Source organism: Mastacembelus armatus, chromosome 22 (assembly GCF_900324485.2).
Source record: "Mastacembelus armatus chromosome 22, fMasArm1.2, whole genome shotgun sequence".
NCBI classification, from domain to species: Eukaryota; Metazoa; Chordata; class Actinopteri; order Synbranchiformes; family Mastacembelidae; genus Mastacembelus; species Mastacembelus armatus.
Genome location: NC_046654.1, coordinates 2,957,342 through 2,985,195, shown reverse-complemented (window position 1 = coordinate 2,985,195; position 27,854 = coordinate 2,957,342). Strand labels below are relative to the sequence as shown.

Here is a 27,854-nt window from a genome sequence, read left to right as displayed (position 1 = left end):
CAAGGTGTTCAGAGTTTGCTTCGCTCTACTGTTAGCACTAAAACACGCTGCAGTTGGGATGATATCTTGGTCTGATCTCTTTATGACTCATGTCACCTCCAAACAGGCGACATAAAAAGTACATCCGGGCCTATATAGCCTCACCTACTCTGACCAAAGGTCGCAGCAGTCCAGGTGCTGGGACAGATGATTGTCTTTGGGTAGAGCTGTCTGTCTTTCTGCTGCCGGCTGGTCACACTCGAGCTAAATCTGTCAGTTTGTGTGATAGTAACCAAGTCGAACCTCCCACGTCACACTGAGTGATCTATAGCCGGGTTCAAAGGACACAAGCCCTGCCCTTGAGCCTGCCAGCGGGAGCGGAGCGGCTTTCTTTATCAGGTGGAGGTTCTGCTGGGAGTCGGCCACTGCAGCCTCGGTCAGCCTGGGAAACACTTAGTCCTGCTGGAGCTCGCCCACCAACCACAGCCAAGATGCCGAAAACAGTAAGATTTTTATGCTTTTATTAATCATTAAATCAGTCGCTGACATATTTCTTCCTGATCAGTGTTTCTGGAGTCACCTGTAAGATTTGGTGGAATGGAAGAGAAAAACCAGTGAGCATGAAACAAGTTTAAACCTCAAACATGTATTTTTACATAGTTTCAGTCTCTTGAACATCTTGTTTTTGTCTTGACTTATTTCCAAGAGGCACCAGTCCTTCTTGGTGTGTACTCATTAACCAGCTATAGAGTTTGACCCATGCTGCACACATTCCTGTCAGAAAAGCTGCGACTAAAGTGCTACTTCATGGACTGTGTGCTGTTTGTGTGGTTGTGTATAATTAATAATAATCATGAAGACTTTCTCTGGTGACACTGGAGTGATTTGAAAATGTAAAGAGTGACTTTCCCCAACAGTTCATGGTTTTACTGTGTTATTCTGCCTCCTTGATTTTATAAGTCGGCATTAATCTCTTTGACATCCAAAACAAAAGCAGGCCTTATATGCTACAAGCCCTAAAAGCTCAGCTGGAGTGTTTAGGTAGAGGACTCAGCATCGGCCTGTAGTAAGACTGATAAGAAAGCCTTGGCTTTTCCATTACGACCGAAACTCTGCTTGTATTTACAGACAGCCTCTCTTAAGAGGTCATGCTGACATTTGGCTCCATTTGCCAGATGCCAAGTGGTCTTGAAAATTAAAGTCATGTTGCTGAAAACATAATTTTTCAACGAAAGGAGGAAAGAAAGACTTTTGTAGCTACCAAAAAAAATAAATAAATAAAACCTCCCAAGTTCAATGAAGCAACATACTGATTGATTTTAATGGCTCACTGCTTCCATTATGGTGACATCTGTATTTAATGATTTGAGAAGAGGTCATGCCATGTCAGCCGGCAGCGAGGAACACCTCAGCAGGATGTCAGGGAGCTGAGGAGTGATCATACACATGTGATCACAGAAGGTGGAAATAATTGAGAAACACTGCGGTGGTTTCATAAATGGATGTTCAGTTTCTGTTGCCCGTGTTTCAGTAGGTTTATCTTTATAGCGTTGGGGCGTGCTCTATTGTAGCTTCATAAAGTGATTGCGTAACTGCTACAACCTCAGTCTGGCCTGCATGTTCATTATGCTTTTTAGATACCCTGTTTTGTCTTGTGGGAAAGTCAATCTAGAAACACTTGAAAGTCAGATTCATGTGCCAGTTAACTGTGCTTGTGATAACAGAGATTGATCTAAACTAAAACATTGTTGTAGTCAGAAGAAAACTTGGCAAGCACAGAGAATTTTGATATTTTAATCTCTGTATGTGCAACCTCGTAGCACCTCGCAAGGGTAGTCCAAAGTCTAATGAGATAGTGAGCAATTATGGTTCATGAACAATCCGCTCCACAGTTCCACATTAAAGGCATCCTCCATGCAAATGTATCATTTATGTCTTTTTTTTACCAACAGAGAAGTTATTTTTCATTATTGAATCAGTAAAAGTCTGCATCCAAAATGAAATGCAGCATGTCTGCGCAGTTTAAGATGTTTTATAAAAGAAAAGTGGAGTGAAGTGGTAAATGCAGTAGGGGGTTGGGTTGTGTAGAAATGTAACTACATGGCTTTTTGCTGCAGGTTAATGTTCGCGTCACCACAATGGACGCGGAGCTGGAGTTTTCCTTCCACCCCAACACCACAGGGAAGCAGCTCTTTGACCAGGTTTGTATGTTACCACATGCAAAGTACTTCTGCAGACCAGAGTTTACACATGTTCAAGAGTGAGTGACGTTCGGTCCAAAGGTTGTTGCCTCGGTGAAATAAAAGTCATCTATGTCTAGAAGAAGTGATGATGACAAGTTTTTGTTTGAAATATTCTTTTCCTGAAACTCTTCTTCTGTTCTTAAGGTTGCCAGGACCATCGGGCTGCGTGAGATTTGGTACTTCGGGCTGCAGTTTGTTGACGGCAAAGGATTCGTCACATGGTTGAACTCTGAAAAGAAGGTGGTTTTGTGGTTTCACTGATTGTGATGATTAAAAACATATAGTTTAGCTCCTGTCAATTTCCCTGTTTCTTCACACAGCTCTACTCTGAATTTCTTCAAGTATCATCATGAATTAAAGGATTTAAGTCTCAACAAAACGTCTTTGAGTCCTTGATCTGAAAACACATCTGCTGGTTTATAAAGCACAGAAGGCCTTAAAATGATCTGCTAAGATGTTATGATATGGGAAAGGTCTGCTTACTGAGTCAAAACTAATCCATGGGAAACAGTTTTCTTGCTTTGCTTGTCTCATGAAAGAGAGAACATTTGTTTTGGATTCTAGAAATATAATAAGTGAAATAAAATGGAATAGTGAATAAAATAACAGCAATTACAAAACATATCACCTTCCCCGAAGAGTCACAGAAGTAAATTAAATGCACACATCTCAACAGTTGTAATTATTGTACAGTATGGGGCCCGAGCTGCTGAACTGGAATGAATTTCTGTTGCTCCACTTTTGTTCTGCTCTACTCGTTATTTCTCTCTTCACTCTATCGTAGTCTGCTCTGTGTTTCTGAGTCATATTTGTTTTTTAACCGTACCTGTCCTCTGCACAGGTCATGGCCCAGGATGTGAGGAAGGAGAATCCCCTGCTGTTCAAACTGCGAGTCAAGTATTACCCAGAGGACGTGACCGAGGAGCTGATCCAGGACGTCACCCGGAGGCTCTTCTTCCTGCAGGTGAAGGATGACATTCTGGCCGAGGAGATCTACTGTCCTCCGGAGTCTGCTGTGCTGCTGGCCTCCTACTCCATCCAGGCAAAGTATGGAGAGTTTGACAAGTCAGTGCATCAAGCAGGATATCTGTCCTCTGAGCGTCTGCTGCCCAAGAGGTGAGTGTGATTGGTGACTGCATGTACTGAGTGTTATATATGAGCTGAATTTATGCTCCTATAAATGTCTTCTAAAGTGAAAGATTGGCCTGGTCCCAAATTGCAAAGTTAAAGAAGAATTTAACTATTTACTGAAAATAAATCACCTTAAACTGGAATTTCACCCGTTTCTACTGGGAACCATAGAACAGCTCCATGAATGACTCAATTATTAACCAATGTGCTACTACCCTCTAACAGCTGCCAACAAAAGATATAACAGGTAACAAAGACACGACAATGCGGCTTGTGTTTGATTTGATTGTGCATGTATGCACAGACTGTTTACATTTTCACCAGTGGTGGCTGCTGATACTGTAGCTCGTCTCTCCCCTCAGAGTGCTGGAACAACACAAGCTGTCCAAGGAGCAGTGGGAAGAGAGAATCCAGGTTTGGCACGAAGAACACAGATTGATGCTGAAGTAAGTGAAAGCTGATGACGGATGAATAAGATTATTGACATTTCTGAACATGTTTTTATCTTAATTTTAAATGTTTTTGCACAAAAGTGAATCCATCTTGTTTTAAAGCACTTTGACCTGCATGTTTTTACTTGTTGAGTTAAAATTCAGTAACATTTTAACAAATCCATGGGTCTGTTTTATTTGTGTTTGATAATTTATTAAAAATAACAGCACTCAAAGCGTTTATTGTATGTAGCTAACTGTACATTTTCATCAGCAAATGGGTTAATGTAGTCAAAGATCTAACAATAACTGACAACTAAAGCATTGCACTCTAAAGTTCAGGTAGCGTTGTTCATCTCCAAACAGGGAAGAGGCCATGATCGAGTACCTGAAGATCACTCAGGACCTGGAGATGTACGGCGTCAACTACTTTGAGATCAAGAACAAGAAGGGCACAGAGTTGTGGTTGGGAGTCGACGCCCTGGGGCTAAACATCTATGAGAAAGATGACAGGCAAGTCAGCCGATCCTTGTTTATGCTGTGAATCTCTTTGTATGCATTTCTGAACGTTGTGAATCCAGTCTGTAATATTCAGTTTTGCATCCTAGTCTGTCACACATGTTTGTTCTCCACATGCATCCATCTGACAGAGCTGTATTTCCTTATTGATCTCACTCTAACATCATATCTGTGTGTCTGGGGCAACACCCGAGTGGTCAAACCTCAGTCAGTGACCCCTGCTACCTTCTCTATCAGTCAGTCAGGTTTTAAATAACACATTTGACCTCAGGGTTGGTGTTTGTAACAGGATATTGACCTAATTCTCTTGATTCTACTACAACACGAAGATACAAGCTGTCACTGGCTTGTTGTTCTGTGACCCTGTGTCAATATTTTAAGTGAAACTAGTAGCAAAAACTTTTCTGCTTTTAGCTCCTCTATAAAAAAAAAAAGTTTGATCACCTGTTTTCTCCGTCCTCCAGGCTGACTCCAAAGATCGGGTTTCCCTGGAGTGAAATTAGAAACATTTCTTTCAATGATAAGAAATTTATCATCAAGCCCATAGACAAGAAAGCTCCTGTAAGTATTTCACATCTAATAATCCTCAGTAGCGACAGCACCTCCAGTACATCCTTTAGACGTTAGCCAGTATTTATTTGTGCCTTTTATTTTACCTTATGTTTATTTTAAATCTTGTTTAAATTCTATGTCCTGTGAAAAACATTTGAAATTGCATACCAAATTATTTTCTTTTCGAGGATTTCTTATTCTACGCCCCACGGCTGCGAGTCAACAAGCGCATCCTGCAGCTGTGCATGGGCAACCACGAGCTGTACATGCGCCGCCGAAAAACCGACAGCATCGAGGTTCAGCAGATGAAGGCTCAGGCCAAAGAGGAGAGGCAGCAGAAGAAGATGGAGAGGTAGGTGACGTGAAAGGGGATTATCACTCAGTTAAAACAAGTGACATTTGTTAGTGTAATAGCCTCAGAGAGACTTTTAGGATTTTAAGTAGCGATGTAAAATCAGCGTTATGTTCATGTGTGTTTTGCAGGGATCAGCTGGAGAGCGAGAAGAAGAAGAGGGAGGCCATCGAGAAGGAGAAGGAGCAGATGGAGAGAGAAAAACAGGAGCTGATGATGAAGCTCAGCCAGTTTGAAGAGACGACCAAGAGAGCAGAACGAGGTGAGTCACAGGGTTTCACATACACTCCTCATTAAATACCTACAGACATATAATACTACAAAACACTATGACAACATACTTGACTCTAATAGTTTAATTTCTGTGTAGCGTTACAGTTTGAACATACTATGGCTTTACTGCCCTCTGCTGTTTATTTACTTCACATACCTATAACTTTTACATGTGCAAGTAGGTTAGTATTGATTGTGTTTGCACAGTTTCTGCACCTAAATCACAGCTAATGGCTGTTTCAAGATGTTTATCACAGCAGGTGACTTCTCAGCATATAATTAAATGTTACAAATGTAAACACAGATATGGTTAGAAGCCAGCAGGGCTGTAGCTCAGAGGATTTGGAAATTCCAGACAGTCTAAAACTAAAAACTATTTCTATATAGAAAATGAAAAGTGGTTTCTAAGATCACATATTTCTTTTTTGTGAGTTATTTCTGCTTACGTTTTGGTTTTTTTTTTTTCTTGTAGCAATCTTCAGGGCTCTTAAAGTCACTCACTGAAGCAAACTGAGCAGCGAAGTCAATTTCTTATCTTGTATTAAGACACTGACTTTATCCTGCAGAGCTTCAGGAGCAGCTGGATCGGGCCGTGAGGCTGGAGGAGGAGAGGAGGAAAGTGGAGCAGGAGGCGGCTCGGCTGGAAACTGAGAGGATGGAGGCCATAATAGCCAAGGAGGAGCTGGCCAGGCAGGCTGAGGACCAGATAAAGACCCAGGAGCAGCTGGTGAGTGTACGGTGCATCAAGCACTAAGATCCTTCACGTGAGAAAAACGCCTCATCGAAAAACAGTCATTACAAATAAACCTCCTTGATTCAGAATAAACACGTATTATGGGTTTAACTACTTTAACTAATACACACCTTTAGTGTGGAGGATTTTTCTACTTTTCTGGGATCACATTCCTCCTTGTTGAGAAAATGTTCTAAAACCTTTTTCTCACGCTAGCACAGGAATTAAAAGCAATAAATGGTGAATTCTATCCATAGATATATTGGTCATTGGTTATTTATCCACATTTTTTATCCATTGATAAAACAACAGTATGAGCAGATTATTGAAATCAGTCTGCTCCCTCAGGCTACAGAGCTAACAGAGTACAGTGCCAAGATCGCTCTGCTGGAGGAGGCCAAGAGAATCAAGGAGGAAGAGGCTGAGTCATGGCACTGCAAGGTGAGTTTCCAACACACCATCAAAGGATGAACAGGCCCCTTGCAGTCGCAGAGATCACCTGGAAAATGCCAGAACGCAACATTTCCTCTATGTCACCTTCTCTTTTGGTTGGTTTCAAGGAGGGTTTCTAAAATCATAAGCCATTCATTATGATATTATATATATAATATAATATATACCATATATTATATGTTTTATTAGACTAGAAAGCAGTCTATAAGTTTATTTGCAGATAATTAATGACCCAGTTTCCATCATTTGGAAAGACAAAAACAGATCAAAGTCATCACAAAGCAAAAGCAAAGACCTGAGAGCAGAGTCCAGTTGCACCTGCTGCTTTCATTTCTCTATAAACCTGTGACAGTCATGCTGATACTGAAACACACGTCAGTGCCTTCAGTATGTATGTTTAGATCAGATCACATGGTTTTTAACTAACAGCACAGTGAATGACCCTGAGAGCCATTATAACCTATGTTTCTATTTCGGGTGCCTTTTTAATATCTGACAGTTGATTTATAGTATTTTGCTCTGCTGATCAATGAGCACTGTCCCTGTGGACCTGTCCCAGGCCAGGGAAGTGGAGGAGAGCCTGATGAAGACAAAGGAGGAGCTGCAAACTGTGATGACTTCTGCTAACTCAGCTCCTGCAGCTGCTTCCTCCTCCTCCTCGGACAGCGAGAGCGACCACGAGCACAGCGAAGAGAACAGCACCTACAGCGCCGAGCTGCAGACTCAGGGCATCAACGACGACCGCCAGGAGGAGGAGCGGATCACCGAGGCCGAGAAGAACGAGCGCCTGCAGAGACAGCTGATGGTGAGTGCAGGCTCCCAGGATTCAGCGGCATCGAACCAGCTCATTTCAACAGCAGTTTCCTAAAGAAAAAAATTGTTTAAAAACATTTGTAATTATATTATGTTTCTGCTGTAGATGTAGATTTGTAGATTTCTATTCATGTACATTAAAGATGTTTCTAAACTCCAGTTGTTGCTCAGTTAAAGAAGAATTTGTATTCAACAGTCCTCCAGAGAGAAAGCCATCAGCTTCCATCTATCAGCAGCAGGAGCTATTGTACAGATACAAGATCAAATTTATTCTCTGGAATATTGATTCAGTCATTCTGAGAACTTTATTCAGGGGAATATAAGAAAAGCTTTTTCCTGTAAAATAGATGAAGTGTTGTATGTTCTTGTGCTTAAGTAAGTGAAATGTTCTTCTTCCTCTTCAGGCCCTGAGCTCCGAGCTAGAACAAGCCCGAGACGAGAACAAGAAGACCCAGAACGATCTGCTCCATGCCGAGAACGTCCGGGTCGGCCGCGACAAGTACAAGACCCTGCGACAGATCCGTCAGGGCAACACCAAGCAGAGGATTGATGAGTTTGAGGCCTTGTAGAGAGCCCAGAGACGTGTAGAGCGCTCCCAAATACCTCATTTCTCCCTAACTGATGTAATCGCAGCCACAAACACCCAGAGAAAGCACAGAGCTGATATGTGTAGTATTAGTCTCTTCATGGGTTTTATTTTATCAGTTCAACTTCAGCTTTAAAGCACTTTTTTTTCATCTCTATACCCTGAAACGTTTCAAATGTGCCATCTAGTCCCATTAAATGTAATTCTGAATGAACGTATGTGAATCATTTTGAAACCTGCTGTACGAACAAAGCTTTTACGTTAAGTGTAGAAAATCTACATATTATGATAAATGATCAAAAAATGTATTGCAACATGGCTCCACAGATTTAATATTACACCAACATGAAGTGGTTAAATTAGGTTTTGTGTTGAAAATGTCCCATATTGCAGTCACAGCCTCACAGAGCTGCAGCTACGAGTTCTTTTTATTGATCCATTTAATTGTTTGGTTTGTTTAGTCTGTCAGAAAAGTGTCCGAATGTCACTTTGTCATATTGTCTCACTGAAGAGACTGAAACTAAAGACACTTTGGCTTTTCTGCTCGATAGTATGACTTAAAATGATGAATCCATTATCAGAGCTGTTGGCAAAATTTAACTCTACTGCTTGCCTCTTCTCATTATTGCCCAAATAATAATGCGGCTTATTTAACTGGTCAGATTTCACATAATGTTAAAAAGATTTGGTTTTGTGATTTTATATGTGTGAACCTTTTACATCAGGGTCACATGAGGGAGGTTTTTAGGTGTTTCTGGTTGGAAACAGCCCTAATCTGTATTCCTGTTTACTGTATGTCATTATTTCAAGTAAGAAAAACACCAAATCAGATTCTCACGGGAGACAGATAAAAAAGAAAAGGCCACAAATGAGAGAGAGCTGTTAAGTGTAATCTCCAGTATGGGTCAAGCTCCAAAAACACTGGATCCTGCATGTCCCATCATGCAACTCAATAGTATCTTACATTAGACACCTCCTCTCTCCTATAACAGCACAGCTCCAGTCTGAATTGCATGTTTTCTGGTTTACATTTATCATCTCCAGCTACAACTGTCACATGTAGTGCTCCTGATTGTGAGTAAACTGAGCTTCATGTGTAAAATCAGTGGACTGTTCCTTTAAACCAGTGTGAACAGACCTGGTGTCCTCTTCTTTAAAATGTTCCAATGAAATACCAAACTACACCTCATTTGTTTTCATAATGAGGCCTCTCTGGCTCCTGCAGTGTTGGATGTTATGAGTGAAGGTCCTGCAGCCTCCTCCCCATGAAAAGGATGCACCTTTTAAATATTTACTCACGGAAAAGATGGTTATCATTAGGTTGCTAGACAACTTGTGAAGCCAGAGCTAGTCTGTTTAAAGAGCCACTGTGTAAATATTTTAACTGTGAATGAACAGATGAATCATATACTAAGTAATATTTGACAACGTTAGGGAACACTTGGGGGCTGCAACGCCCATTTCTGTGCCCGTGTTGGGAAAAGACAAACTCTATTCTGGCTTCAGGGACGGAAGATGTGCGCGTGTGTGTGTGCGTGTGTGCGCACAAACCCCCCCTCCGGAAGGTGCGCTCCTGATCTGAGCTGCTGCTCCAAGAAGCCGATTCCTCTGGCGGTCTGTGGGATTGCCCTGTGTGTCTTTTCTGTGGAATCTAAATATAAGTCGGTGACAAATAGACCAAATACAGTAGCAACCCAACTGTGATGTGGGGGTGGTGCTGAGAGAACAGCTCCTCTCCAAAGTCCCCTCTGTTGGATCCGGAGTCCGTCAGGAGAAGGTCGCAGAGAGCCTCAGCTCCCACCTGCACCACGGATTTTAATTTTTACTATCATGAAGAGACAAAACGCGCGGACTCTCGCCCTCATTGTCAGCATCCTCACCTACCTGGTGGTCGGAGCGGCCGTGTTCGAGACCCTGGAGTCGAAACAGGAGAAAAGTCACAAGAGGAAGCTCGATGCCAGAAAGTATGAACTCATGCGCAAATTTAACTTAACCAAAGAGAACTTCGAGGAGCTGGAACACGTCGTTTTACAGCTCAAACCTCACAAAGCAGGGGTCCAGTGGAAATTCTCCGGCTCATTTTACTTCGCCATCACTGTGATTACGACGATAGGTGAGCAGCCGTCACCTTTCCTACATTTCGTGGCCAAATAGTCTTGATGAGGCTAATACCAGTTGCATTTTACAGAAAGATCCTGAGAGCAGGGCCGCGGCCAGGATTTTAGAGATCTAAGGTCATTAACCGCCACCAGAATCAGAAAAAATACTCCTATGTACATTTTTAGTTTTTATTTTACTAAAACACTTCGCAGCCAATTTATACACAGGACCAACATGCATGTATTTCAATATTTTCATTACGTAAAGTTATTATATAATTGAATTTTTATTCTTTCTCACTTATTTTTTATTGTTATTCCCTTGTTGATTATTCAATAGTCTGTTGAAACAGCTTTCTGTCTGTAACTCAAAGAAGAACTTCTTTCTTCAGACAGCAGCAGGGACATCATTTGCTTTGTTGGTTTTTCTTTCCTCCTTTGTTTTGTGAGTACCGAGTCAAAAAGCCAGTTTCAACAAACATGTTTTTTGTGGTAGGTGTAATTTGTGCGCAATTGTATGGAAATGAAAACCTGTAAAAAAAAAAAAAAAAATTGGAAACACTTTCTCAGCTTGCTAAAACTCACAAATTACTGAAGCAGTGAGGACGTGTGTACAGCCCTGGCTTTAATATCTGCCATTGCAGTTTGGCCACCATCTGCCTTTCTGATTTATTTCCAGGGTTTACAACATCTCAGCAGACAGTAACGTGGGAGTTATAAATAAATAGCTGTTAATTTCAGACGTTAGGATCAAGCTGAATAGTGTGACTGGGTTTTCCATTAATGGGAGGATTCAGTGGGAGTGTGTGTTGATTTTCTGTGGATTTAAATCAAGCATCAATATTAAAATAATCACATTAGCTGAAGGCTTTGGTTTCGATTGCTGATGACTCACTGTACCACAGCACAGCAGCTTCTTAGACCCCATATAATATGATGTGCACAGCGTCCAAAGTTGTAAAACTGCGATACGCTCTCTCTCAGGTTACGGCCATGCAGCGCCCAGCACCGACTCAGGGAAAGTGTTCTGCATGTTCTACGCTCTCCTGGGGATCCCTCTCACCTTGGTCATGTTCCAGAGCCTGGGTGAGCGGATCAACACGTTTGTCAGATACCTGCTGCACCAAGCCAAAAAGTGCCTGGGGATGCGTCAGACCGAGGTCTCCATGGCAAACATGGTGACGGTGGGCTTCTTCTCTTGCATGAGCACCCTGTGTGTGGGGGCTATAGCATTCTCCCACTGCGAAGGATGGAGCTTTCTGCACGCCTTCTACTACTGCTTCATCACTCTTACTACTATCGGGTTTGGAGACTATGTGGCCCTGCAGAAGGATGACGCACTGCAGAATGACCCACGGTATGTGGCCTTCTGCTTTGTTTACATCCTGATGGGCCTGACAGTGATTGGCGCCTTCCTGAACCTGGTGGTGCTTCGCTTCCTGACTATGAACGCTGAGGACGAGTGGAGGGACACCAAACAGAAGGCCTTGATGCCCAGCAGTAAACCTCGGGGAGAGGTGGCTCGTTTAATACCGATCTCTGCCTCGACCTCCTCCACACCCATAACAGACGACACCACGAAGGCTAAAGATTTCAAAGGTGTCTACACTGAGGTGCTGCAGTTCCAGACTATTTGTTCTTGCTTGTGGTACAGAAGCAAGGAGAAGCTACAGGGCTCCATACCCACTATGATCCCTCAGGATCTGACGTTCTCTGAGGCATACTTGCAGCAGAACAGTAACTGTCCTCACTATTTGGAGCCTGGATCGACAGGCTGCGTTTGCAGTCCACGTCAGTGCACGAGCATAAGCTCCATAACAACAGGCCTACACATTTTCTCTCCGTTCAGGGTGTTTAAGAGACGCAGCTCTGTCTAGCCTTCAATACAGCAGACTTCAGAACAGTGCAATATGTCTATACTGCCAAGTGGAGAACAGATACTTGGCAGTCACAGCAAAGACGCGACTGCAAGTAGATGTTTGCGGTGCTATAATCCCAGTAAACCATCAGTAGGACACGCTAAAGGGAAAAGCACATACAGTACTGTAAACAGCTAAGTCTTAATCACATATGTATTTGAGAAAGCACAGCACACAGCAATGTGACTGGAGGTCTCGTTCAGGGTTGTCCTGTGTGCGTCATGTGTGCATGTAGACAATCATCTGGGTCACTACACGTATCATGAAACGGCGCAGCAAAATAACTGAAACATCTCGTACAACAGCTCTGCAGTAAGGTCCAGTTTGTGTTTTCGTTAATATTCTCAGAGGTGCTGATTCAACTCAGGGCTTGTTTCTTGAAGTTGTAGTTTGTTGTTCATTTGTTTTCCTGTTAAACATATGTCTTGATGATTTTGACATTTTCCATCATAGTATTTGTGACTACCGCAGCACCGATTCAGTAAGTTGCCTTATGTTGCCCTCAAAAACTATGAAAACAAATCGTGACTGTCAGAACTTTACAAAGGCTGATGCATACTGGTAACTTCATGACTCACATGGGTAGCTGCCTCTGTTATTGTGATTTTCACTTCTGTCTGCCCAAATTGCTGGTGCATCACTCACAAACGCTGCTGAATTATGTAACGTCACAAGTGGAAAAGTTAAAAAAAAAAAAATCATGATGACATATCTCAAACACGGTGAAACTGCATTAGCAAAGAAGTAGAGTAGACACTCAGCAGCACTGACTGAAACACACTTCACTGGATTTGTTTAACAACCCTACAAAGCACTGCCTTAAAAATGACCACCGGGCTAAATCAACAACTCTGCAGGTCTCAAAAAAAACTACACCAACCTGATGTTTACTGCAGGGTTACTGTACTCTAAGGTGTTTCTCTTACTTTGTCCACTCTGTAACTGAAGGTTGGCTACGTCAGTCACCATTTGGCACCGCTGGGTCTCAACATTTGGTTCCAACTTGTCAAGAGCAGCAGAAAACACAGATTAACTCAAATAAACAGTTCTCGGGGGGGGAAAGTGGCAACTTAGACCCTCAAACATGGATCATGATTATTTGCCAAAGTACATGTTTGCGATGTGATTGGACACTCTGCTCATTGTATCCTGGAGGATTGTGAGGCTTCACAGGCCTCGCTGACTGTCAAACAAAATGCATCTGATATTCAGATATGAAGCATTAAAAGCTGTTCACATCACATCTGGCTCAAACAGTAGATGCAATCTAATTTTAGTAGCAGTCTGCGGTGGCAGATGGTAGGCAGTTTTCTCTGTTTGGACAATGGATAATGAGCTGGTTGTCAGTCACAGATAACTATGCCACAATAGATGGAGGGTGTGTGATTGATGGAAAAGGAAAAATTCACCCTCAGATACTATCCGCTTGTATCTCTCAGCCTATTTTGGAGTTAAGTGGTGTATTTTTTCTGGAGATGTTGAGGTGATGTCACGTCATGTTTATTTCTACAACAGAGTTTTGATCCCCGGAGGAGTCTGATTTAAAATCCTCACAGAAAAAATCAGAAGGAACTGACTTTTGCTTTTTGATTCTTAGGGTTTTGTTTAAGTTTTAAACTATTTAACAGTCCAGCAACTACAAAACAAATCCCTCATGAACACCAGAAATGCCTGTTATAAAGCACAAAACTAATATTTAACAAATATTTTCATTTTTGATTATTCTGCCCCAATTCATCCTGAATTATTGAGAACATTTTGGGGTGAAGTGCAATGTGAGACAAAATATAGTGTCAAAAATTACTTTGTTATTATTAAATTACTATTTGACCTACCTGTTGACGGGATTGTACTTTACTGAAATGCTATTTTTTCACATGTTACTGGAAGAAAACTTAGGATTTTAACGCTGAATGATATGTTTTAACTACAATAAGTGACCCAGAAAACAACAGCCTACTGTGTATTTTATGCAAGTACTGTATTCTACATCATCACTACATCACGTTGCACTAACATGAACAGGCTTCTCTGTTTCTTGCCTGGAAAGAAAAAAAAAACACTTTTAGTGATGACGGGAGCAAAGTAGTACTTGAACACTCACACAGTACTTGAAAATAATTGTAGGAACATTTTTATCATAAATTGCCAAGGGATGTGTTGTGTACATTTGAAACTATTCATTTGTCTGGCAATATTGTACAGTTTGTCCATGTATATATGTATAGCAAGAAAACATTAAAAACATGGATATTTTATCCAAAAACTGCTTTTGAGTTTTACTGGTGTTTTTCTGGAGGACCCTGTTCACAGAATCGTCACTAAGAATTAGTTTGAATTTACGGGCGAAATTTATGAAATTAATTTCTGTACACAGTATAGGTTATATAAGCTGCAGTCATGTGGTTTGATCATCTCCATGTGCTGTATGAGAAAAGCCTGCTGAATGTATAGAAATGACTGTTTGGTCCAGATGGTTTCCCCCTGGGAATTCTGACTGAAGTCCAGTTCCAGAAAACCTACAGCAGGTTAGTCACGAGCAAAAGTATGGCGGTGTATCATTATATCACAGTTTGTGACAGGATGTATATTTATGTCCATGTCATCATCATGTGGTTCAGCGAACAAGAGGTGGACAGGGACAGTTTATGATAGCAAATATTGCTATTGGGCCACAGTGTTGAGTCAACTTTCTCATTTGTTAACGCTTTGTTTTGTGGGTCCAAATCACTTCCTGGACCATTAAATCATTATATTTCTTTGAAAGTACATTATAATTTGGTTCTGCGGTAGAGAACAAAGGATAATTCTGATTAATGTCTTGTTTTACCCTGTCAGTGCACAAGTGAACAGAAAAATGTGTGGCGATATAAAAGGCTTATCTTCACATTTGTTTTTGTTTGTTTCTTACACTGTCCAGCTTTGTTTGCATTGAAACTTGGATTTCTGTTAAGAAAAGTAAAATCACATATGTACTTGATTTTGTCAGACCAGCAGAATAAAATGTTGCTGTTGGAGCTTTTCTTTACACCAGGGGTTCACAAATTTATTGTCATTGTTTTGCATAATTCAAAGTATATTTTTTCCCTTGTGTGCTGAGTCATTTCAGGGGGCAGATTTATCCTGACACTTGTCATGAGGTACCTGCCTCACTGCTCTTATGACTACGCTGCAAATATACCAAAAACAGCATCAGTAATGAGAATAATGAGCCCAAGATTAGGAAACTTTAAATACCATAATCAAATTGTTGTTTGCACTAAGAACAGAATGATAACGTCCAAGTGTCAGTTACTGAGAATAGAGCAATTAGGGCTGTATCTCGTTATCATAATTTGTTTGCCACTACAACATCAAACCAGCTTGTAAGGCCTGGCCCTGTGCCTGTGAATCTGCCTTCAGCCATTAGATGTGCACAGAAAAGCAACAGAAGGAGTATCCATTCGACAAATCCCTGTATTGACCCCCTGTGGCCGGAGCATCTGCTGTTTTCTACTTTGGCCATAGACCTGAGTATTTATGTCAAAGACAAAAATAGTTTTACTGAGAAGGTCAGCTCTGACATAACATCACTTGGGTTTTTCTCTGTTCTTGGAAAAATGAAAACTGAAGGTGTGTGTCAAACACAGCATTTATGCTAATTTGGACAAATGTTAAAAATGCACTTGTTTATTTTATTGCTCTGTTTTTAATTCACGTTCATGTATGTTCAAGTTTTCCAACATATGGCAAAACAAGTTTCTTCTCTGAAGGCCTGGGCAGGAAGACATGTAGTGAAAGTTTAACAGATAGGAAAACACTATTCACTTGTTGGCTGAGAGTTCAATGAGGAGATTAAAACCTCTTTTGATGATGAATATAAAACTCCAGCTAGTAGCCAATTAGCTCAGCACAAAGACCAGAATCATGTCTCTGTCTGACGGTTACATTTACCCACCACCACTTCTAAAACTCTATCTCTCTGCTAATTATGTCAAATTGTGCTTTTTCCTCCTGGAGGCTCAGGACAGAAGAGCTGGTCCAGTAGCACTGAACATGTACCTGCAGATATTTATGACTAACTCCTGTTGGAGTTGAGCACAACCGTGAACATCCAGGCAAGTAATCAGGCAGATGGAAATGTTATTCATTAAAATAAATTATTTCACCTGACAAGCTAAACATTGGACTTAAGTGGTATCATAAGAAAACCAATCCCCTGCTCAGGGCCTCAAAGAGGCTTTGTCCGGCTCTGAGGTTAGGTCTGTGAGCTGGTCCAGGTCTGTCAGTCACAGCAGTGGGTCCTGTTGATAGTCTTCCAAACGGCTGGTAAAGGTTAGTCATTAATTAAATGTATTTAAGGTAAGTCAAGTCATAATTGCGACATTAACGTTAAAAAAAAAAAAAACTCAGAGGCGTATCGCTGTTGACCGAGGGGCCTTGAACGTTACACGTGGAGGTTGTCTCTTTAACCAAAGTTCAAATGTCCATGTGAATGTGCCAGGGTCCAAAATGGACGTGAAGAAGCTGGCTGTGGACGCCTTGGCCCAGAATAAGAAAGCCGCTATTCTGATCGGCGGAGCTGGCGTGGCTGTTCTGGGACTTGGCCTCCTCTATAAATACCTGCGAAAACCAGAAAAAGTTGTTCGTGTAGGAGTTGTGTCGCAGCTCCTCATTCACCCTCTCAAGTCTGGGAAAGCTGCGTCTGTGGCGCTCGCAGAATGCCAGAAAATCGGTTTGAGGCTCGGGGAGCTGCAGGACCGGTGAGTTGGACTCTACACATGTACACAGTGTAAATGATCACCTGTCAGGTGTTTACTGACCTGTCCACCTCAATCTGCACTGGTTGCACAAACATGACTCACCAACACTCAGCGCTGAGCACTGGTGGAAAGTAGAGAAGTACATTTAAACACCAAATACTCATGTACAAGTACATTCTTAGTACTTGTACATGAGTATTTCCAGTGTCTGCCATAATCTACTCCACTACATTTGACTGACAGCTATGGTTTCTTTGATTTGTCCATGTGAAATGAGAAACTCGCTGTATTGGCAGCCAAAGCTGCTGGTTTTCAAGCAAAGGAAGCTCATGTCTAAAACATTTTCATCTAAGTTTCATTGAGCAGTTTTGCGGTGGACTGCTCTTGCATAACACTCTGGAGTTGGTTCAGATCCTCAGAGAAACATGTTATAATTCCCAGATCAGTTTCTGCCCGGTGGGTAAAAATAAATTGTGATGTAAATCTGGGATTTCTGTGTGTGTCAGCAGTAGTGTAGTTTATTTCTTGTAAATATGTCTGTGAGAGCTCAGAGTGCAGGTGTGGACGCTGGGATGCCAAACGGTGCAAATGAGGGAATTGCAGTCGTGTGTGTTGTGATTTCAGACACTGGCTGGTGGTGACAGAGGACGGTCACATGGTGACGGCCAGACAGGAGCCTCGCATGGTGCTGGTGTCTCTGACCTGTGAGCAAGGTCAGGTGTGTTTGAACGGACCCGACATGGAGGAGCTGAGATTCCCCTTCAGACAGCCCGACAACCCCGTCATCGACTGCAGGTCAACGTCAGGGTTTAACTTCAACACCACAAACTGCTCCTAGTGAATCTAGCTGGTTATCTTTCCTTCAATAAGGAGTTTAATTATTTAGTGTTTCTATCACTTGTCTGCAGCTTGGTTGTATTTTTTAACTAAAGGAATTGAAGAGTCTGTTTTTAAAATATATTCATTAGTCATCTAGATAGTTGACGTCCTCTGGGGATGGGGAAGATATATGTGTTTTAAATATCTGGTAATCTGTTGATCATAAATAGCATCTGTTCTAATTTCCCACAGGTCAAGGATGATGCCTTTACATGTTGTTTAAAAAAAAAAAAAAAAAGCTGGAACCAGTGAGTGTTTCAGCCTTTTTGTTTGAAAAAAATGACTCAGCCTTTAAACTGATGAGGGAAATCATTTCTGTAGACTAAAGGTGTTGTATTTAAACAGGCATACATAATACAGACATACTAGAGAGATCGAAGATAACGCTGTAGATTTGAATGATGTGCCAAGGTCACACTATGCTTTTAATCTTCTGCATTATTTACCTTCAGTGTTCGTGTATTAAGTGCTTCCTGTTGGTTTTATGCTGCAGGGTGTTCAGGGCTGACATTCAGGGAAGGGACTGTGGCGACGAAGCGTCTCGTTGGTTCACTCGTTATCTGGCAGCGGAGAAAACCTTTCGCTTGGTTCACTTTGAACCTCAGATGAAGGCCAGGAGATCGGTGGCGGCTGAGCCTCTTTTCCCACAGGATGAGGTAGGGACTGTGTGCCGCAGCATGTGTTGATTTTAAGGTTTAACTCTACGCTCAGTGGAAAATACTATTGTCCTGCTTTGTGTTTGCTTTAATTCTCCCATAAATAAATAGCGAAACATTGTCATTTCTGAGTGCGCTTGTGTTTTTCCATTCATCCAGAAGGTGGCGTACCCAGACGCCGCACCTGTGATGCTGCTGTCCGAGGCGTCTGTTAAGGACCTCAGCAGCAGGTTGGAGAAGGACGTCACCGTGGAGCGTTTCCGCCCAAACATCGTGATAAGTGATTGTGAGGCGTTTGATGAGGTGTGTTGTCAACGAGAAGCACATCTGCAAATATTACACTGATTTCGGTTCCATATTTAGAACCACTAAGTGTCTTAGAACTTACAGATGAAATCGGTCCCCACACTGCAGCCCATGAGGTTTTGTCTTATGTTTCCCTCGAGCCTTGAAAATGATCATTTGGTGCTTTACTTCTGACTAATACTGCGCCCTTTTCAGTGTGAGCAGCGTGGACTAAATTTATCTCCGACTCTAAAAACCAACTGCTTTGCTTTTACAGGATTCGTGGGAAGAGATCCAGATTGGCAGTGTGCGACTGCAGCGTGTAATGTCATGTGGAAGGTAACACAACTAATGCTTCATACAGGCTTTTATCAGAGACACAATCACTTCATTTACCAAAAGCAGTGAATACGAAGCTGCAGTGCAGTCACTGCTGGGGTTTGGGTGTGAGGCCCTTGATATCAATAAAATCCACTAATAATAGTGGGAGTGTTTATTTGCTGCTTGGTGTTAAAATGCATGAATTTGTCTTTTTAACTGTGGAGATTAAGGATTAACAAGGTGGGTGCAAAACGCACTTGTTGTCTTTGTTGCTTCTAGATGTGTTTTGACCACAGTTGATCCTGAAACTGGTGTAATCAGCAGAAAAGAGCCTCTGGAAACGCTGAAAAGGTGAAAGTTTAACTTAATACTTTATATTTTGGTCGTAATCTGTAAACTAGGCTGAAGATTTTCATTTAAATTACATATGTGACTCTTTTGAAGTCAGACTTCCTAGTGGCCTTTTTTCCTTTTTCGCTGTTACAACTAAAAGACTCTGAACTCATTCCCTCACAGCTATCGCCTGTGCGACCCGTTAGAGAAGCACATCTACAAGTCGTCTCCGCTGTTCGGACAGATGCTCATTGTGAAGAAGACGGGGATCATGCAGGTCGGTGATGTGGTGTACAAGATCAGTCGCTGATGGAGGGAGTCAGTAACTTCTCTGAAGGATGGAGAAATCTTTGGTATTAGTCCAGTCACTGTGTGATCATAAAACACTTACATAGAAGAACTAATAATAAAAAAAAAAGCACAAATATGTTTTTCAGATGAGTCTGTAATTCTGAGCCACAAATCCACTGAGATAATGTGCATCATTTGGATATTGTGTTTTACATCTTACTGTCAGCAGAAAATAAAGAACTAGTCACGAGTTGCATTTTCAGTGGACAATAATAATGTGAATGTTTGAAGCCGACACTGTGCTGCTCTGCGTCATCTTTCAGGATAAATGTCATTTCTACAGTTTCAGCAGCAGCAGCTCAGTGACGCTTTGACACTGAAGCTTCTGATAGAAACAAAGGTCAAAGCTGTGACCTTTCAGTTAATGCGCAGTTTGTGCTTCAACGACAGTACTTAAAGAAATCAGTATGTGTAAAAGAAGGATTTCTAACCTCACAAATTTAGTCCCTTTAAGGCAGCTTTTTTTTTTTTTTTTTTTTTTTTTTTTTTTTTGCTTGCTGTGAGACATTAGTTACACAACATGGCCAGTAGGGAGCAGTATGTTTTTACTTAACCACAAGAGCAACAATGAAAATTTCTGTTTTTTTTAAATCTAAAATTAATTTAAGATTTCATTTTCAGATTTACTGTTTTTAATCATTTCTAATAAGCACTAAACACAAAGGACAGCTGAGTCATTAACAGCCATTTAATCAAAAACTAATGGTGGCGCTGAGTAAAAGTGAAGAGGTGACTGAAGGCGTTATCATTCATCCTGAGGGGAACATGAATGTTTGTACCAGGTTTTGTGCCATTTCGTTTTTTAACTGAGATTTTGAAATAAATGAAAACCTGCTAGAGGAAAACTGGGAGGTCACCAGGGTTAGTAGGATTCACCTCTTGGAAAACAGGAGTTTACAAAATTTCCTGGCAGTCCATCCAATAACTACCGTCCCCACTAGCATGGCTAATGGTAATAGTGCAATCTGTGCCCCTGGAGCCAGGCATGGTTGGAGTTGATATCACTTTGTCTTAGTAAGGCCAGTGCATCACATTTTATTTCAGGTTTGGGGCAGGTCTTTACATGTCAATATTATTGTAAGGAATTCAACAAAACTGACCTTCAAATTTATTTAAAGGGGAGAAAACCATCATGTTCCTCAAAGTGCCTGGTTGGTTGCAAAGGGCCGTGGTTCACACAGTCCAAAGAGTCACCCCCAAACAACAAAACTGCTACAGGTAACGACAAACAGACCAAATAGGAGCCACTGCACAGCAGGAAGTGACACTTTTAAAGCAAATAGGTTGTTTTATTGTTTCTCCTGTGTATATTAAAAGGTCAAAGGTGCCACCATGTCATTTAAAGTGGGCACATTTTAGCTCAGGTGCATAGTTACGTAAGTCTATAATTTATGAGGGTCCTCAACATACAGTAAGCAACACCATGCAGTTATTATACCGCCCACAGTCACAGGGGCCTCAGTTATGATCGGTGAGGTGAAGTTTAATGACAGAGAGCAAACACACACTTTCTAATGTCTATTTTTAACACTTGCATGTGCTGTAAAATTAAAGCCATTTTCACAACACTGGTCTTTGTGTAGTTACAAGTTTCTTTCCTGTTTGCTGCTTCACTTCCGACCTACTGGATGTTTTAAATAAAGACAGAGCAGTGATTAACTCAGAGCTTAGTACAGTTGAAAATAAGACGTTAAGGAAATTGTATGCATAATTAGACACATGCACCTACATGTATAATTACATGTGTGTTTTCTAACTTAAAGGAATAGTTCAACATCTTGGCCCATGTGTGATTGTATAGTGAATAGAAAACTACAGCCAGGAGATTTGTTTTAGTTTTATTCATGAACATTTATTTGCAGATTCTTTCCTTCATTGTTTTTTTTTCCTCTGCTCTGACATTGGACTGTGGTAACTTTCAGGCTATTACTTTTTAAATTATCTTTGACAATTTGATTGGTCTGTGGTTTTACTTTATCTGTCACTGACAGGCTTTACCACGTTGACCTTTTTAACTTTTCCTTGGATTTCTTGCTCAGATCATTTTTCTTCACTTGTACCTTAGCTTTCTTCTTCTTCAGCATTTTGTTTTTACTCGATTGTTTCAAATGATTTTTCTTTGCTTTCTTATCAGAAAGCTTCTTGTTTTGCTTCTTAGCAGCGCTTGTCGTCGTGCGGCTGGCTGCGGTCGGTGTAGCTGTGATCTGGCTGCTGGTCACTGGGGGTTTGCTGATGAGTTTGAACTTTCTTGGTGGTGGTCTTGTAGGTCTTTCATTTGCATCCAGCACAGTCACTGAAATGGCACAGATGTTGGTAACTACCCATTTTCATCTTTTTACAGCCACATGTTGCATTTTATGAAGCTTAACTGAATATGTTTCAGTCCTAAATGACTGAAATACTTTCCTTTTTTGTCTTTTAAATATACTTGTTGTAAAATGGGAGACTGTGTTATATAGTTTTATATATGACCCCACTGAGATTATACAATTTTGCAGTATTTAGAAATGAAATGGAGATTTTAAAAAGCAGGTTCTCACAGCACATTGTAAACAGTGAGTGTAAACAATCTGTTGGCTTGTCAGAACAAATTCCTTTGGAATATTTTCTGCATGACAAGCTCAGGCAAAGAAAGTTTGCCTGCGCAACAAGTCTGGTGTGTGATTAATACACAAATGTCACATAAGTTAAAAGAAAATTAGGTGATGACAACGAGAGAGTTAAACTTGAGGGGACTTACATTCTTTTGGCACAAAGGGAAATTTTTTCCCCTTCACTTTCACCGGCAGCAGTTTCTGCTTACATTTTCCTGGAGGAGCTCGCCTAAAGAAACGAAAAGCATCACAGGGGAAACAGTTTTTTTAAAGTTATGTTTGCTAATTCAATGGTATTTCTGGTTGTTTTAATTAGGAATCTACTAGCATCTAAATGTAGCATCCAGGAGATCTACAAGAACTGAAGTCACATCATGTGGTTTAATGTGAGCTGTGTCTGATGCTGCACCTGGAGGGGTCCATGAATTTGAAAACAGTTCCAAAGGGAGATATGGTGCTCGGGTGCACAGTGGCCAGAAAATACAGCTCCCCTTGAAAACCAGAAACAGCTTGTCACCAGTGTTAGATTAGGCAATCAGGTGTAAGAGAGCCTGCAGAAATGTTACCTGCTTCATCTTCAGCAAACGAGATGATAGACTTGTGGTGATGATTGATGAGCCCAGGAAAAGAGCATATTTTTTTATCACCCATACACACACTTCTCTCTTTCCACTGTCCTGTTGTCTTATCTTCCTCTAATGCCATGATCCCACTGCAAGATGGGCACTAATCACTTGTATTATCACATGTAAGGCAGGAATTAATCATTAATCTCTTGACTTTAATCTGGTGAAGGTGATGTAGTTCATTACAGAAATCCTTTTACTGTTTATTAGGAGATACTCTGGCACATTTAACATTATGACAACCCAGAATTTGAAACAAGTAACTGAACATTAAAAATGTGTTTAATGGTCATACATGTCCAAGATAATAAACTGGAGTTTCATTTTATATGTTTTTCTTACTCCTACCAGTTAATTTGGTGTTTTTAGACCCTCAGGGGTTAAATTAACTGTAGTTGAATAATGTCAGCCAAATCTAGTTCATTCTCAATCCTTAATCTAAGGTCTCACTTCAAAGCTTGAGTTTAAGCACAAAACAACACACCGAGCTTCAGGTATCAGGTTAACACAAACAAAAATCTAATATTAACTTTGTAGTTAAGCATCAGATGCTAAAACCCAAGTCAGATTTTAAATAACAGGCAAAACTGTCAATTAAGTCATAGTAAACAATAAATTCAAGCCACTAGTCCTGAAAAACTGACAGAAAATCACTTTTTACCCAACAGGCTGGAGACAATAAACTATTTGGCTCGGAGTAACACAGTCTTACCCACTCATAAAGTCTCCAAAAATGTACAGGCCGTTCAGATTGGGTGATTCACATCCTCTGTACACATATCCCCCCGTCACAGACTTCCCAACATGATGGCTGTATGCAAATATCGGGAGGGTGTCATCTGTTGTGGCATAGAAAGATGCACTGATTTAAACTAAAATCTAAAGCATCAAAATAAAACTGAAAACAGAGCATTACGGCACAAATAGAAGTTAATATACTAATTAGACAGACGATAGCTTTTGAATTTTATCACATGAACAGAAAATACTCACTCAAGGACGAGTCATAGCACAGTCTAATATCATAGCACTCAAAGCCCTCTTTGGCTCTCCAGCCATAGTTTCCCCCTCTGACGATAATGTCGATCTCCTCAAAGCGGTTTTGACCAACATCTCCACAGAAAATCCGGCCCCTGCCATAGTGACTGACCGGGTCTCCACGGTCCACAGAGCATCGCCACATGTTTCGAACCCCATATGCAAACACCTCTGGGCGAGCATCTGGGTCACCAAGGAACGGGTTGTCAGGGGGGATCCGGTACTGCTGCCCACTGGGGACACTTCCATCCACATCAATGCGAAGTACTTTTCCCAACAGAGCACTCCTGAGTGGGAAAATAGGATGTAAGTTGAGAGGCCTGTGTAGTTATTCCTGAGCAGGGGTAGTTGTATCACATGGGACACTTTGCAGTCACCAGGTGTGTGGAAAAATTGGGAAGGAGCAGAGATAAGAGAGACAGAAAAATCAGAGCGTATTGATTCAGCTGCAACATCTGAAAACTGCTGTTACATGTTGTGACAGAAAGTGCATGAAAACTAGACAGCAAGAATAAGCCACAGCTGTAGCTTATAGATCCAACAGCTCATAATATGTGAATTTATCTGAATGTGTTGAGCATCTTTCTGCCTCCTTCCTCTTCCAGATAAATTTAAAAAACCTTACTTGTTTTGTGCGTTGCCATACGTCCCAAATGGATCACCAGCTTTTCCACCATCTCCAGTGAAGATGTACAAATATCCATCAACTCCAAACAGCAGCTGGCCTCCATTGTGGTTTGCCGCTGGCTCCTCAATCTCTAAAATCACCCTGAATGTAAAGAGGATACAGTTCAGTACCAACTCATCTACTGATTTGGAGATTTAACGAGGCTGTGGAGGAGACGCACAGACAAAGGTAGAGACCATCCTGACCATCCTGTTCACAACATCCCAAGAGCACCTATAGTGACAGGTTCACCTAAATTATCTAAATTATTTTAAATGAATTCAATTATCCAGTGGCAGATAAATAATAAACATGCACTGGACTATTACTGACTACCTTAACTACTGACTACTTTCACTACAAGACTTCTTGAATTTCTCTTTTAATAAAATGTATATTATCTAATCTTACATTCTTGTTTTTTAGACTTGTAGTTGCCTTGACTCTGACATGCACCTCCCCCCAGGCCAGTCCTGCTTTTTACCTTTTAGCACTGATGCTTTGATGATATCATCTGTTCTGTCATTTAACTTTTCTTTTTTCTTTTTTTCAGGTAGGTGTGATGACAGAGTTGCCCAATAGCATTAAAAATCTGTCTACCCACATTACAGAAGAAATATGTGTACTGATAGTTTTGGGAGGATGCATTAAAGAACTTGCAGAACATTTTAGTTGAATGTTATTGGACAAACTGATGCTATAAAAGAGCTAGTCCTCTCTCTGTGTACCTCTCTGAGTAAGGATCAGCCATGTTCATATCATGGGCAGACACCTTCATCTCACTGACTCTGATCTTCTCCAGGCTACTGTTGACCTGGATGGAGTAGTAGATGAAGAAGCAGCCATTGTCCCAGTACTTGGGGTGGAAGGCCATGCCCAGGAAACCCCTCTCATCCCCCAGCCAGGGTGTGGTCAGCACCTCCCCGCTCATGTCGAGGAAAGGCTGCTCCAGCCGGCTGCCGTCCTGCAGGTAAACCCAAACAAAGCCCAGCTGCTCTGCGATGAACATCCGGTGTGTATCGTCACCGCTGTGCAGCATCAACACGGGGTTTCTGAGACCATTGGCCACCTCTGTCAGGCACAGCTGGAGACACCCTCTGGGATCTTTCAGCACCTGCCCCAGGTTGCTGTTGAGGTCAGGGCTCTCCAACACATTGGGGTAGCAGTAGTCCTGGTCAGACAGGTCGACCATCCTGCAGAACGTGGACACATCCTTCTCAGAGCTGTCCAGCAGCAGCTTGTTCTCAGTTAAATATTTTACCACATGCTGACATTTGCCATGAAACTCTGAACAGTAGCCAAAGCAAAGGCCAGGTATCTCTCTGACTGGTGTGTACGGGTCTTCAGCATCATAGAGGTGGGCAGCATAAGGAGAGCACTCCTGTAATGACAAGCACAGCACACTGCAGTGAGACATTTTAGGGCACTGACAGGGAGCAAGATGAAAATGAATGTGCACTGACCTGAGTGTAGGTCAAAGAGTGAAGCATGGAACTGTCCAATTAGGACACATCAATTCTGGGATTCAAAAAAGAGCATTTCACTAGTGCCACACCAGCACTCTATGTATAATTACAAAGTGCTGTGGCTCAGACACTGCTGCCATTAATTCTGTTCTTGCACTGTTACAAAAACAGTAATATATATATATATATATATATATATATTATCTTATTCCACTGGCAAACTTCTAAACTGAATTGACCTTGACTGCAAATTGAAGCTTGGATTCACTTGTACAAAAGAAGAGAAATAATGCGAGTAAACCGTCGCCTTGAGATTATTTTATCAAATAACTGTTAACTGTTAATTTGTCACAGCAGCGTGTCAGCGGGGGATAACACAGTCCAGCTCTTAAAGAAAATAACTTATGTACCTGACAAAGGATTTCCTTCAGCATGTCTAAACACAGCTCATAACCCGCCGCTTCCAGTTGGTCAATAATGCCCCAGTATCTCTCCGCGATCATGTTGTCCGTTTTCTGGTCGCAGCAGCCAAACTGCTCGTACTGCGTGCAAAACTCCAGGTGCCACTGAAGTTTGAAAGGTGGCTCGAAATCCAGACACTGAGGATGAGCTGATGCTGGCTGGGCCGGGATGAGCAGCATCACTGATAAGATCAGGACAAACTCGGAAAGCTTCAAGGACTCTCTGGACACACAAGGACCTGCCACTGCGCGTAAAATCGCGCAAAGGGCTCCGCTTGAGTGGAGCCCAGCGCCGCGTGTACTTGTCATTTCTGCTTTCTGGCCCCGAAAAGGTTCAATTTGAGTGAGCTACGACCGGTCAGAGCACAGTGTCAAGACATGAAGATGCCCCTATATGCTGTTTATAGGGCAATAATTTTGTGTCATGTTTTTGAAAAGCGCCTCCGGGCCAGCAATGTCGTTTGTGGAACATCTGGGCAGCTGTGCTTCTTACATGTCATGTCATTTTAGTGCCATAGGCAAGATGCCCTTCCCATCCCTTCTCCCACCCCTCCCCACACCCACCCACCCACCCACACACACACACACACACACACACACACACACACACACAGACAACACAATACCTGCCACTAGAAATGTACAAAAACACAATCACAAATTTAAGTCTGACATCGTGACAAGGTAGTCACAGACATGCTAATGTGCATTGTTTTTTCTCATAATAAACGTGAAAAGAAATACTGACAAAGCTGCATAAATATATAACAAATACGATTTCACACTGAAGGTATTACAATAACACATTAGTGTTAATGCAGTAATGCAGTAGTCAGTTCTCATAGGTCAACATACAGCAATAGGGATGTGATGCGTGATATTTGCCAATAGGATGTTTCTTTTTTCTCTTTGAATCTGTAAAATTATACTTAGAACAGAATATACTTATACGCAGAATTGTAAAATGTCAGACAGAATCAGACAAAATAACTTTATCACATAACCAATGTCCATGATGTGAGACTTGACACCACAATAAATAAAACCGTAGGCCTATTTTATAAGATATTATAAGATTTTTATATATTTACTGACATTTTTAGTTTGAAAGCTTACTTATATACTGTAAGTGACGTAAATATTTGTTACACAAAAGACGTTGCAGTTTTTATCCAGCAGATGGAAGCAAACGAACTGCGGATACACCTTAAGTGGGTAAGGAAGCGGAAGTTCGTCATTTCTTTTTATTTTGCATTTGTTTTGGTGGAGGACGAAATTTATCAAGTTAGTCAGAATAAAAACATCAAACTTCCAACAGGACGTTTCAGCTTAAAATATTTATTGATGAAAAT

General features: G+C 41.4%; 4 protein-coding genes across 4 annotated transcripts; 3 read left to right on the top strand and 1 right to left on the bottom strand.

Moving 5' to 3' along the window:
* Positions 1 to 152: 152 nt before the first annotated feature.
* Positions 153 to 8,606, top strand: ezra (ezrin a). Its single transcript, XM_026301557.2, has 13 exons — positions 153 to 482; positions 2,097 to 2,180; positions 2,367 to 2,462; positions 3,064 to 3,338; positions 3,716 to 3,799; positions 4,151 to 4,297; positions 4,768 to 4,864; positions 5,044 to 5,207; positions 5,339 to 5,469; positions 6,047 to 6,207; positions 6,562 to 6,654; positions 7,226 to 7,471; positions 7,884 to 8,606. Exons 1-13 carry the CDS (start codon positions 471 to 473, stop codon positions 8,046 to 8,048), a joined length of 1,755 nt encoding a protein of 584 aa, XP_026157342.1. The 5' UTR covers positions 153 to 470; the 3' UTR covers positions 8,049 to 8,606.
* Positions 8,607 to 9,674: 1,068 nt separating this feature from the next.
* Positions 9,675 to 14,232, top strand: kcnk3b (potassium channel, subfamily K, member 3b). The gene is made up of 2 exons (XM_026300302.1): positions 9,675 to 10,178; positions 11,149 to 14,232. Exons 1-2 carry the CDS (start codon positions 9,896 to 9,898, stop codon positions 12,039 to 12,041), a joined length of 1,176 nt encoding a protein of 391 aa, XP_026156087.1. The 5' UTR covers positions 9,675 to 9,895; the 3' UTR covers positions 12,042 to 14,232.
* Positions 14,233 to 16,538: 2,306 nt separating this feature from the next.
* On the top strand, positions 16,539 to 19,844 carry marc1 (mitochondrial amidoxime reducing component 1). Its single transcript, XM_026293293.1, has 7 exons — positions 16,539 to 16,825; positions 17,450 to 17,620; positions 18,198 to 18,360; positions 18,520 to 18,663; positions 18,923 to 18,984; positions 19,246 to 19,317; positions 19,483 to 19,844. The coding sequence occupies exons 1-7, from the start codon at positions 16,575 to 16,577 to the stop codon at positions 19,607 to 19,609; spliced, it is 990 nt and encodes a 329-aa protein (XP_026149078.1). The 5' UTR covers positions 16,539 to 16,574; the 3' UTR covers positions 19,610 to 19,844.
* A 1,779-nt stretch (positions 19,845 to 21,623) lies between these two features.
* Positions 21,624 to 26,811, bottom strand: hhipl2 (HHIP-like 2). Its single transcript, XM_026305133.1, has 9 exons — positions 26,452 to 26,811; positions 25,304 to 25,956; positions 24,534 to 24,677; positions 23,864 to 24,195; positions 23,583 to 23,709; positions 22,811 to 22,956; positions 22,654 to 22,735; positions 22,391 to 22,473; positions 21,624 to 21,943 (listed from the first exon to the last, which is right to left on the bottom strand). The coding sequence occupies exons 1-9, from the start codon at positions 26,809 to 26,811 to the stop codon at positions 21,645 to 21,647; spliced, it is 2,226 nt and encodes a 741-aa protein (XP_026160918.1). The 3' UTR covers positions 21,624 to 21,644.
* Between the last annotated feature and the right edge of the window lie 1,043 nt (positions 26,812 to 27,854).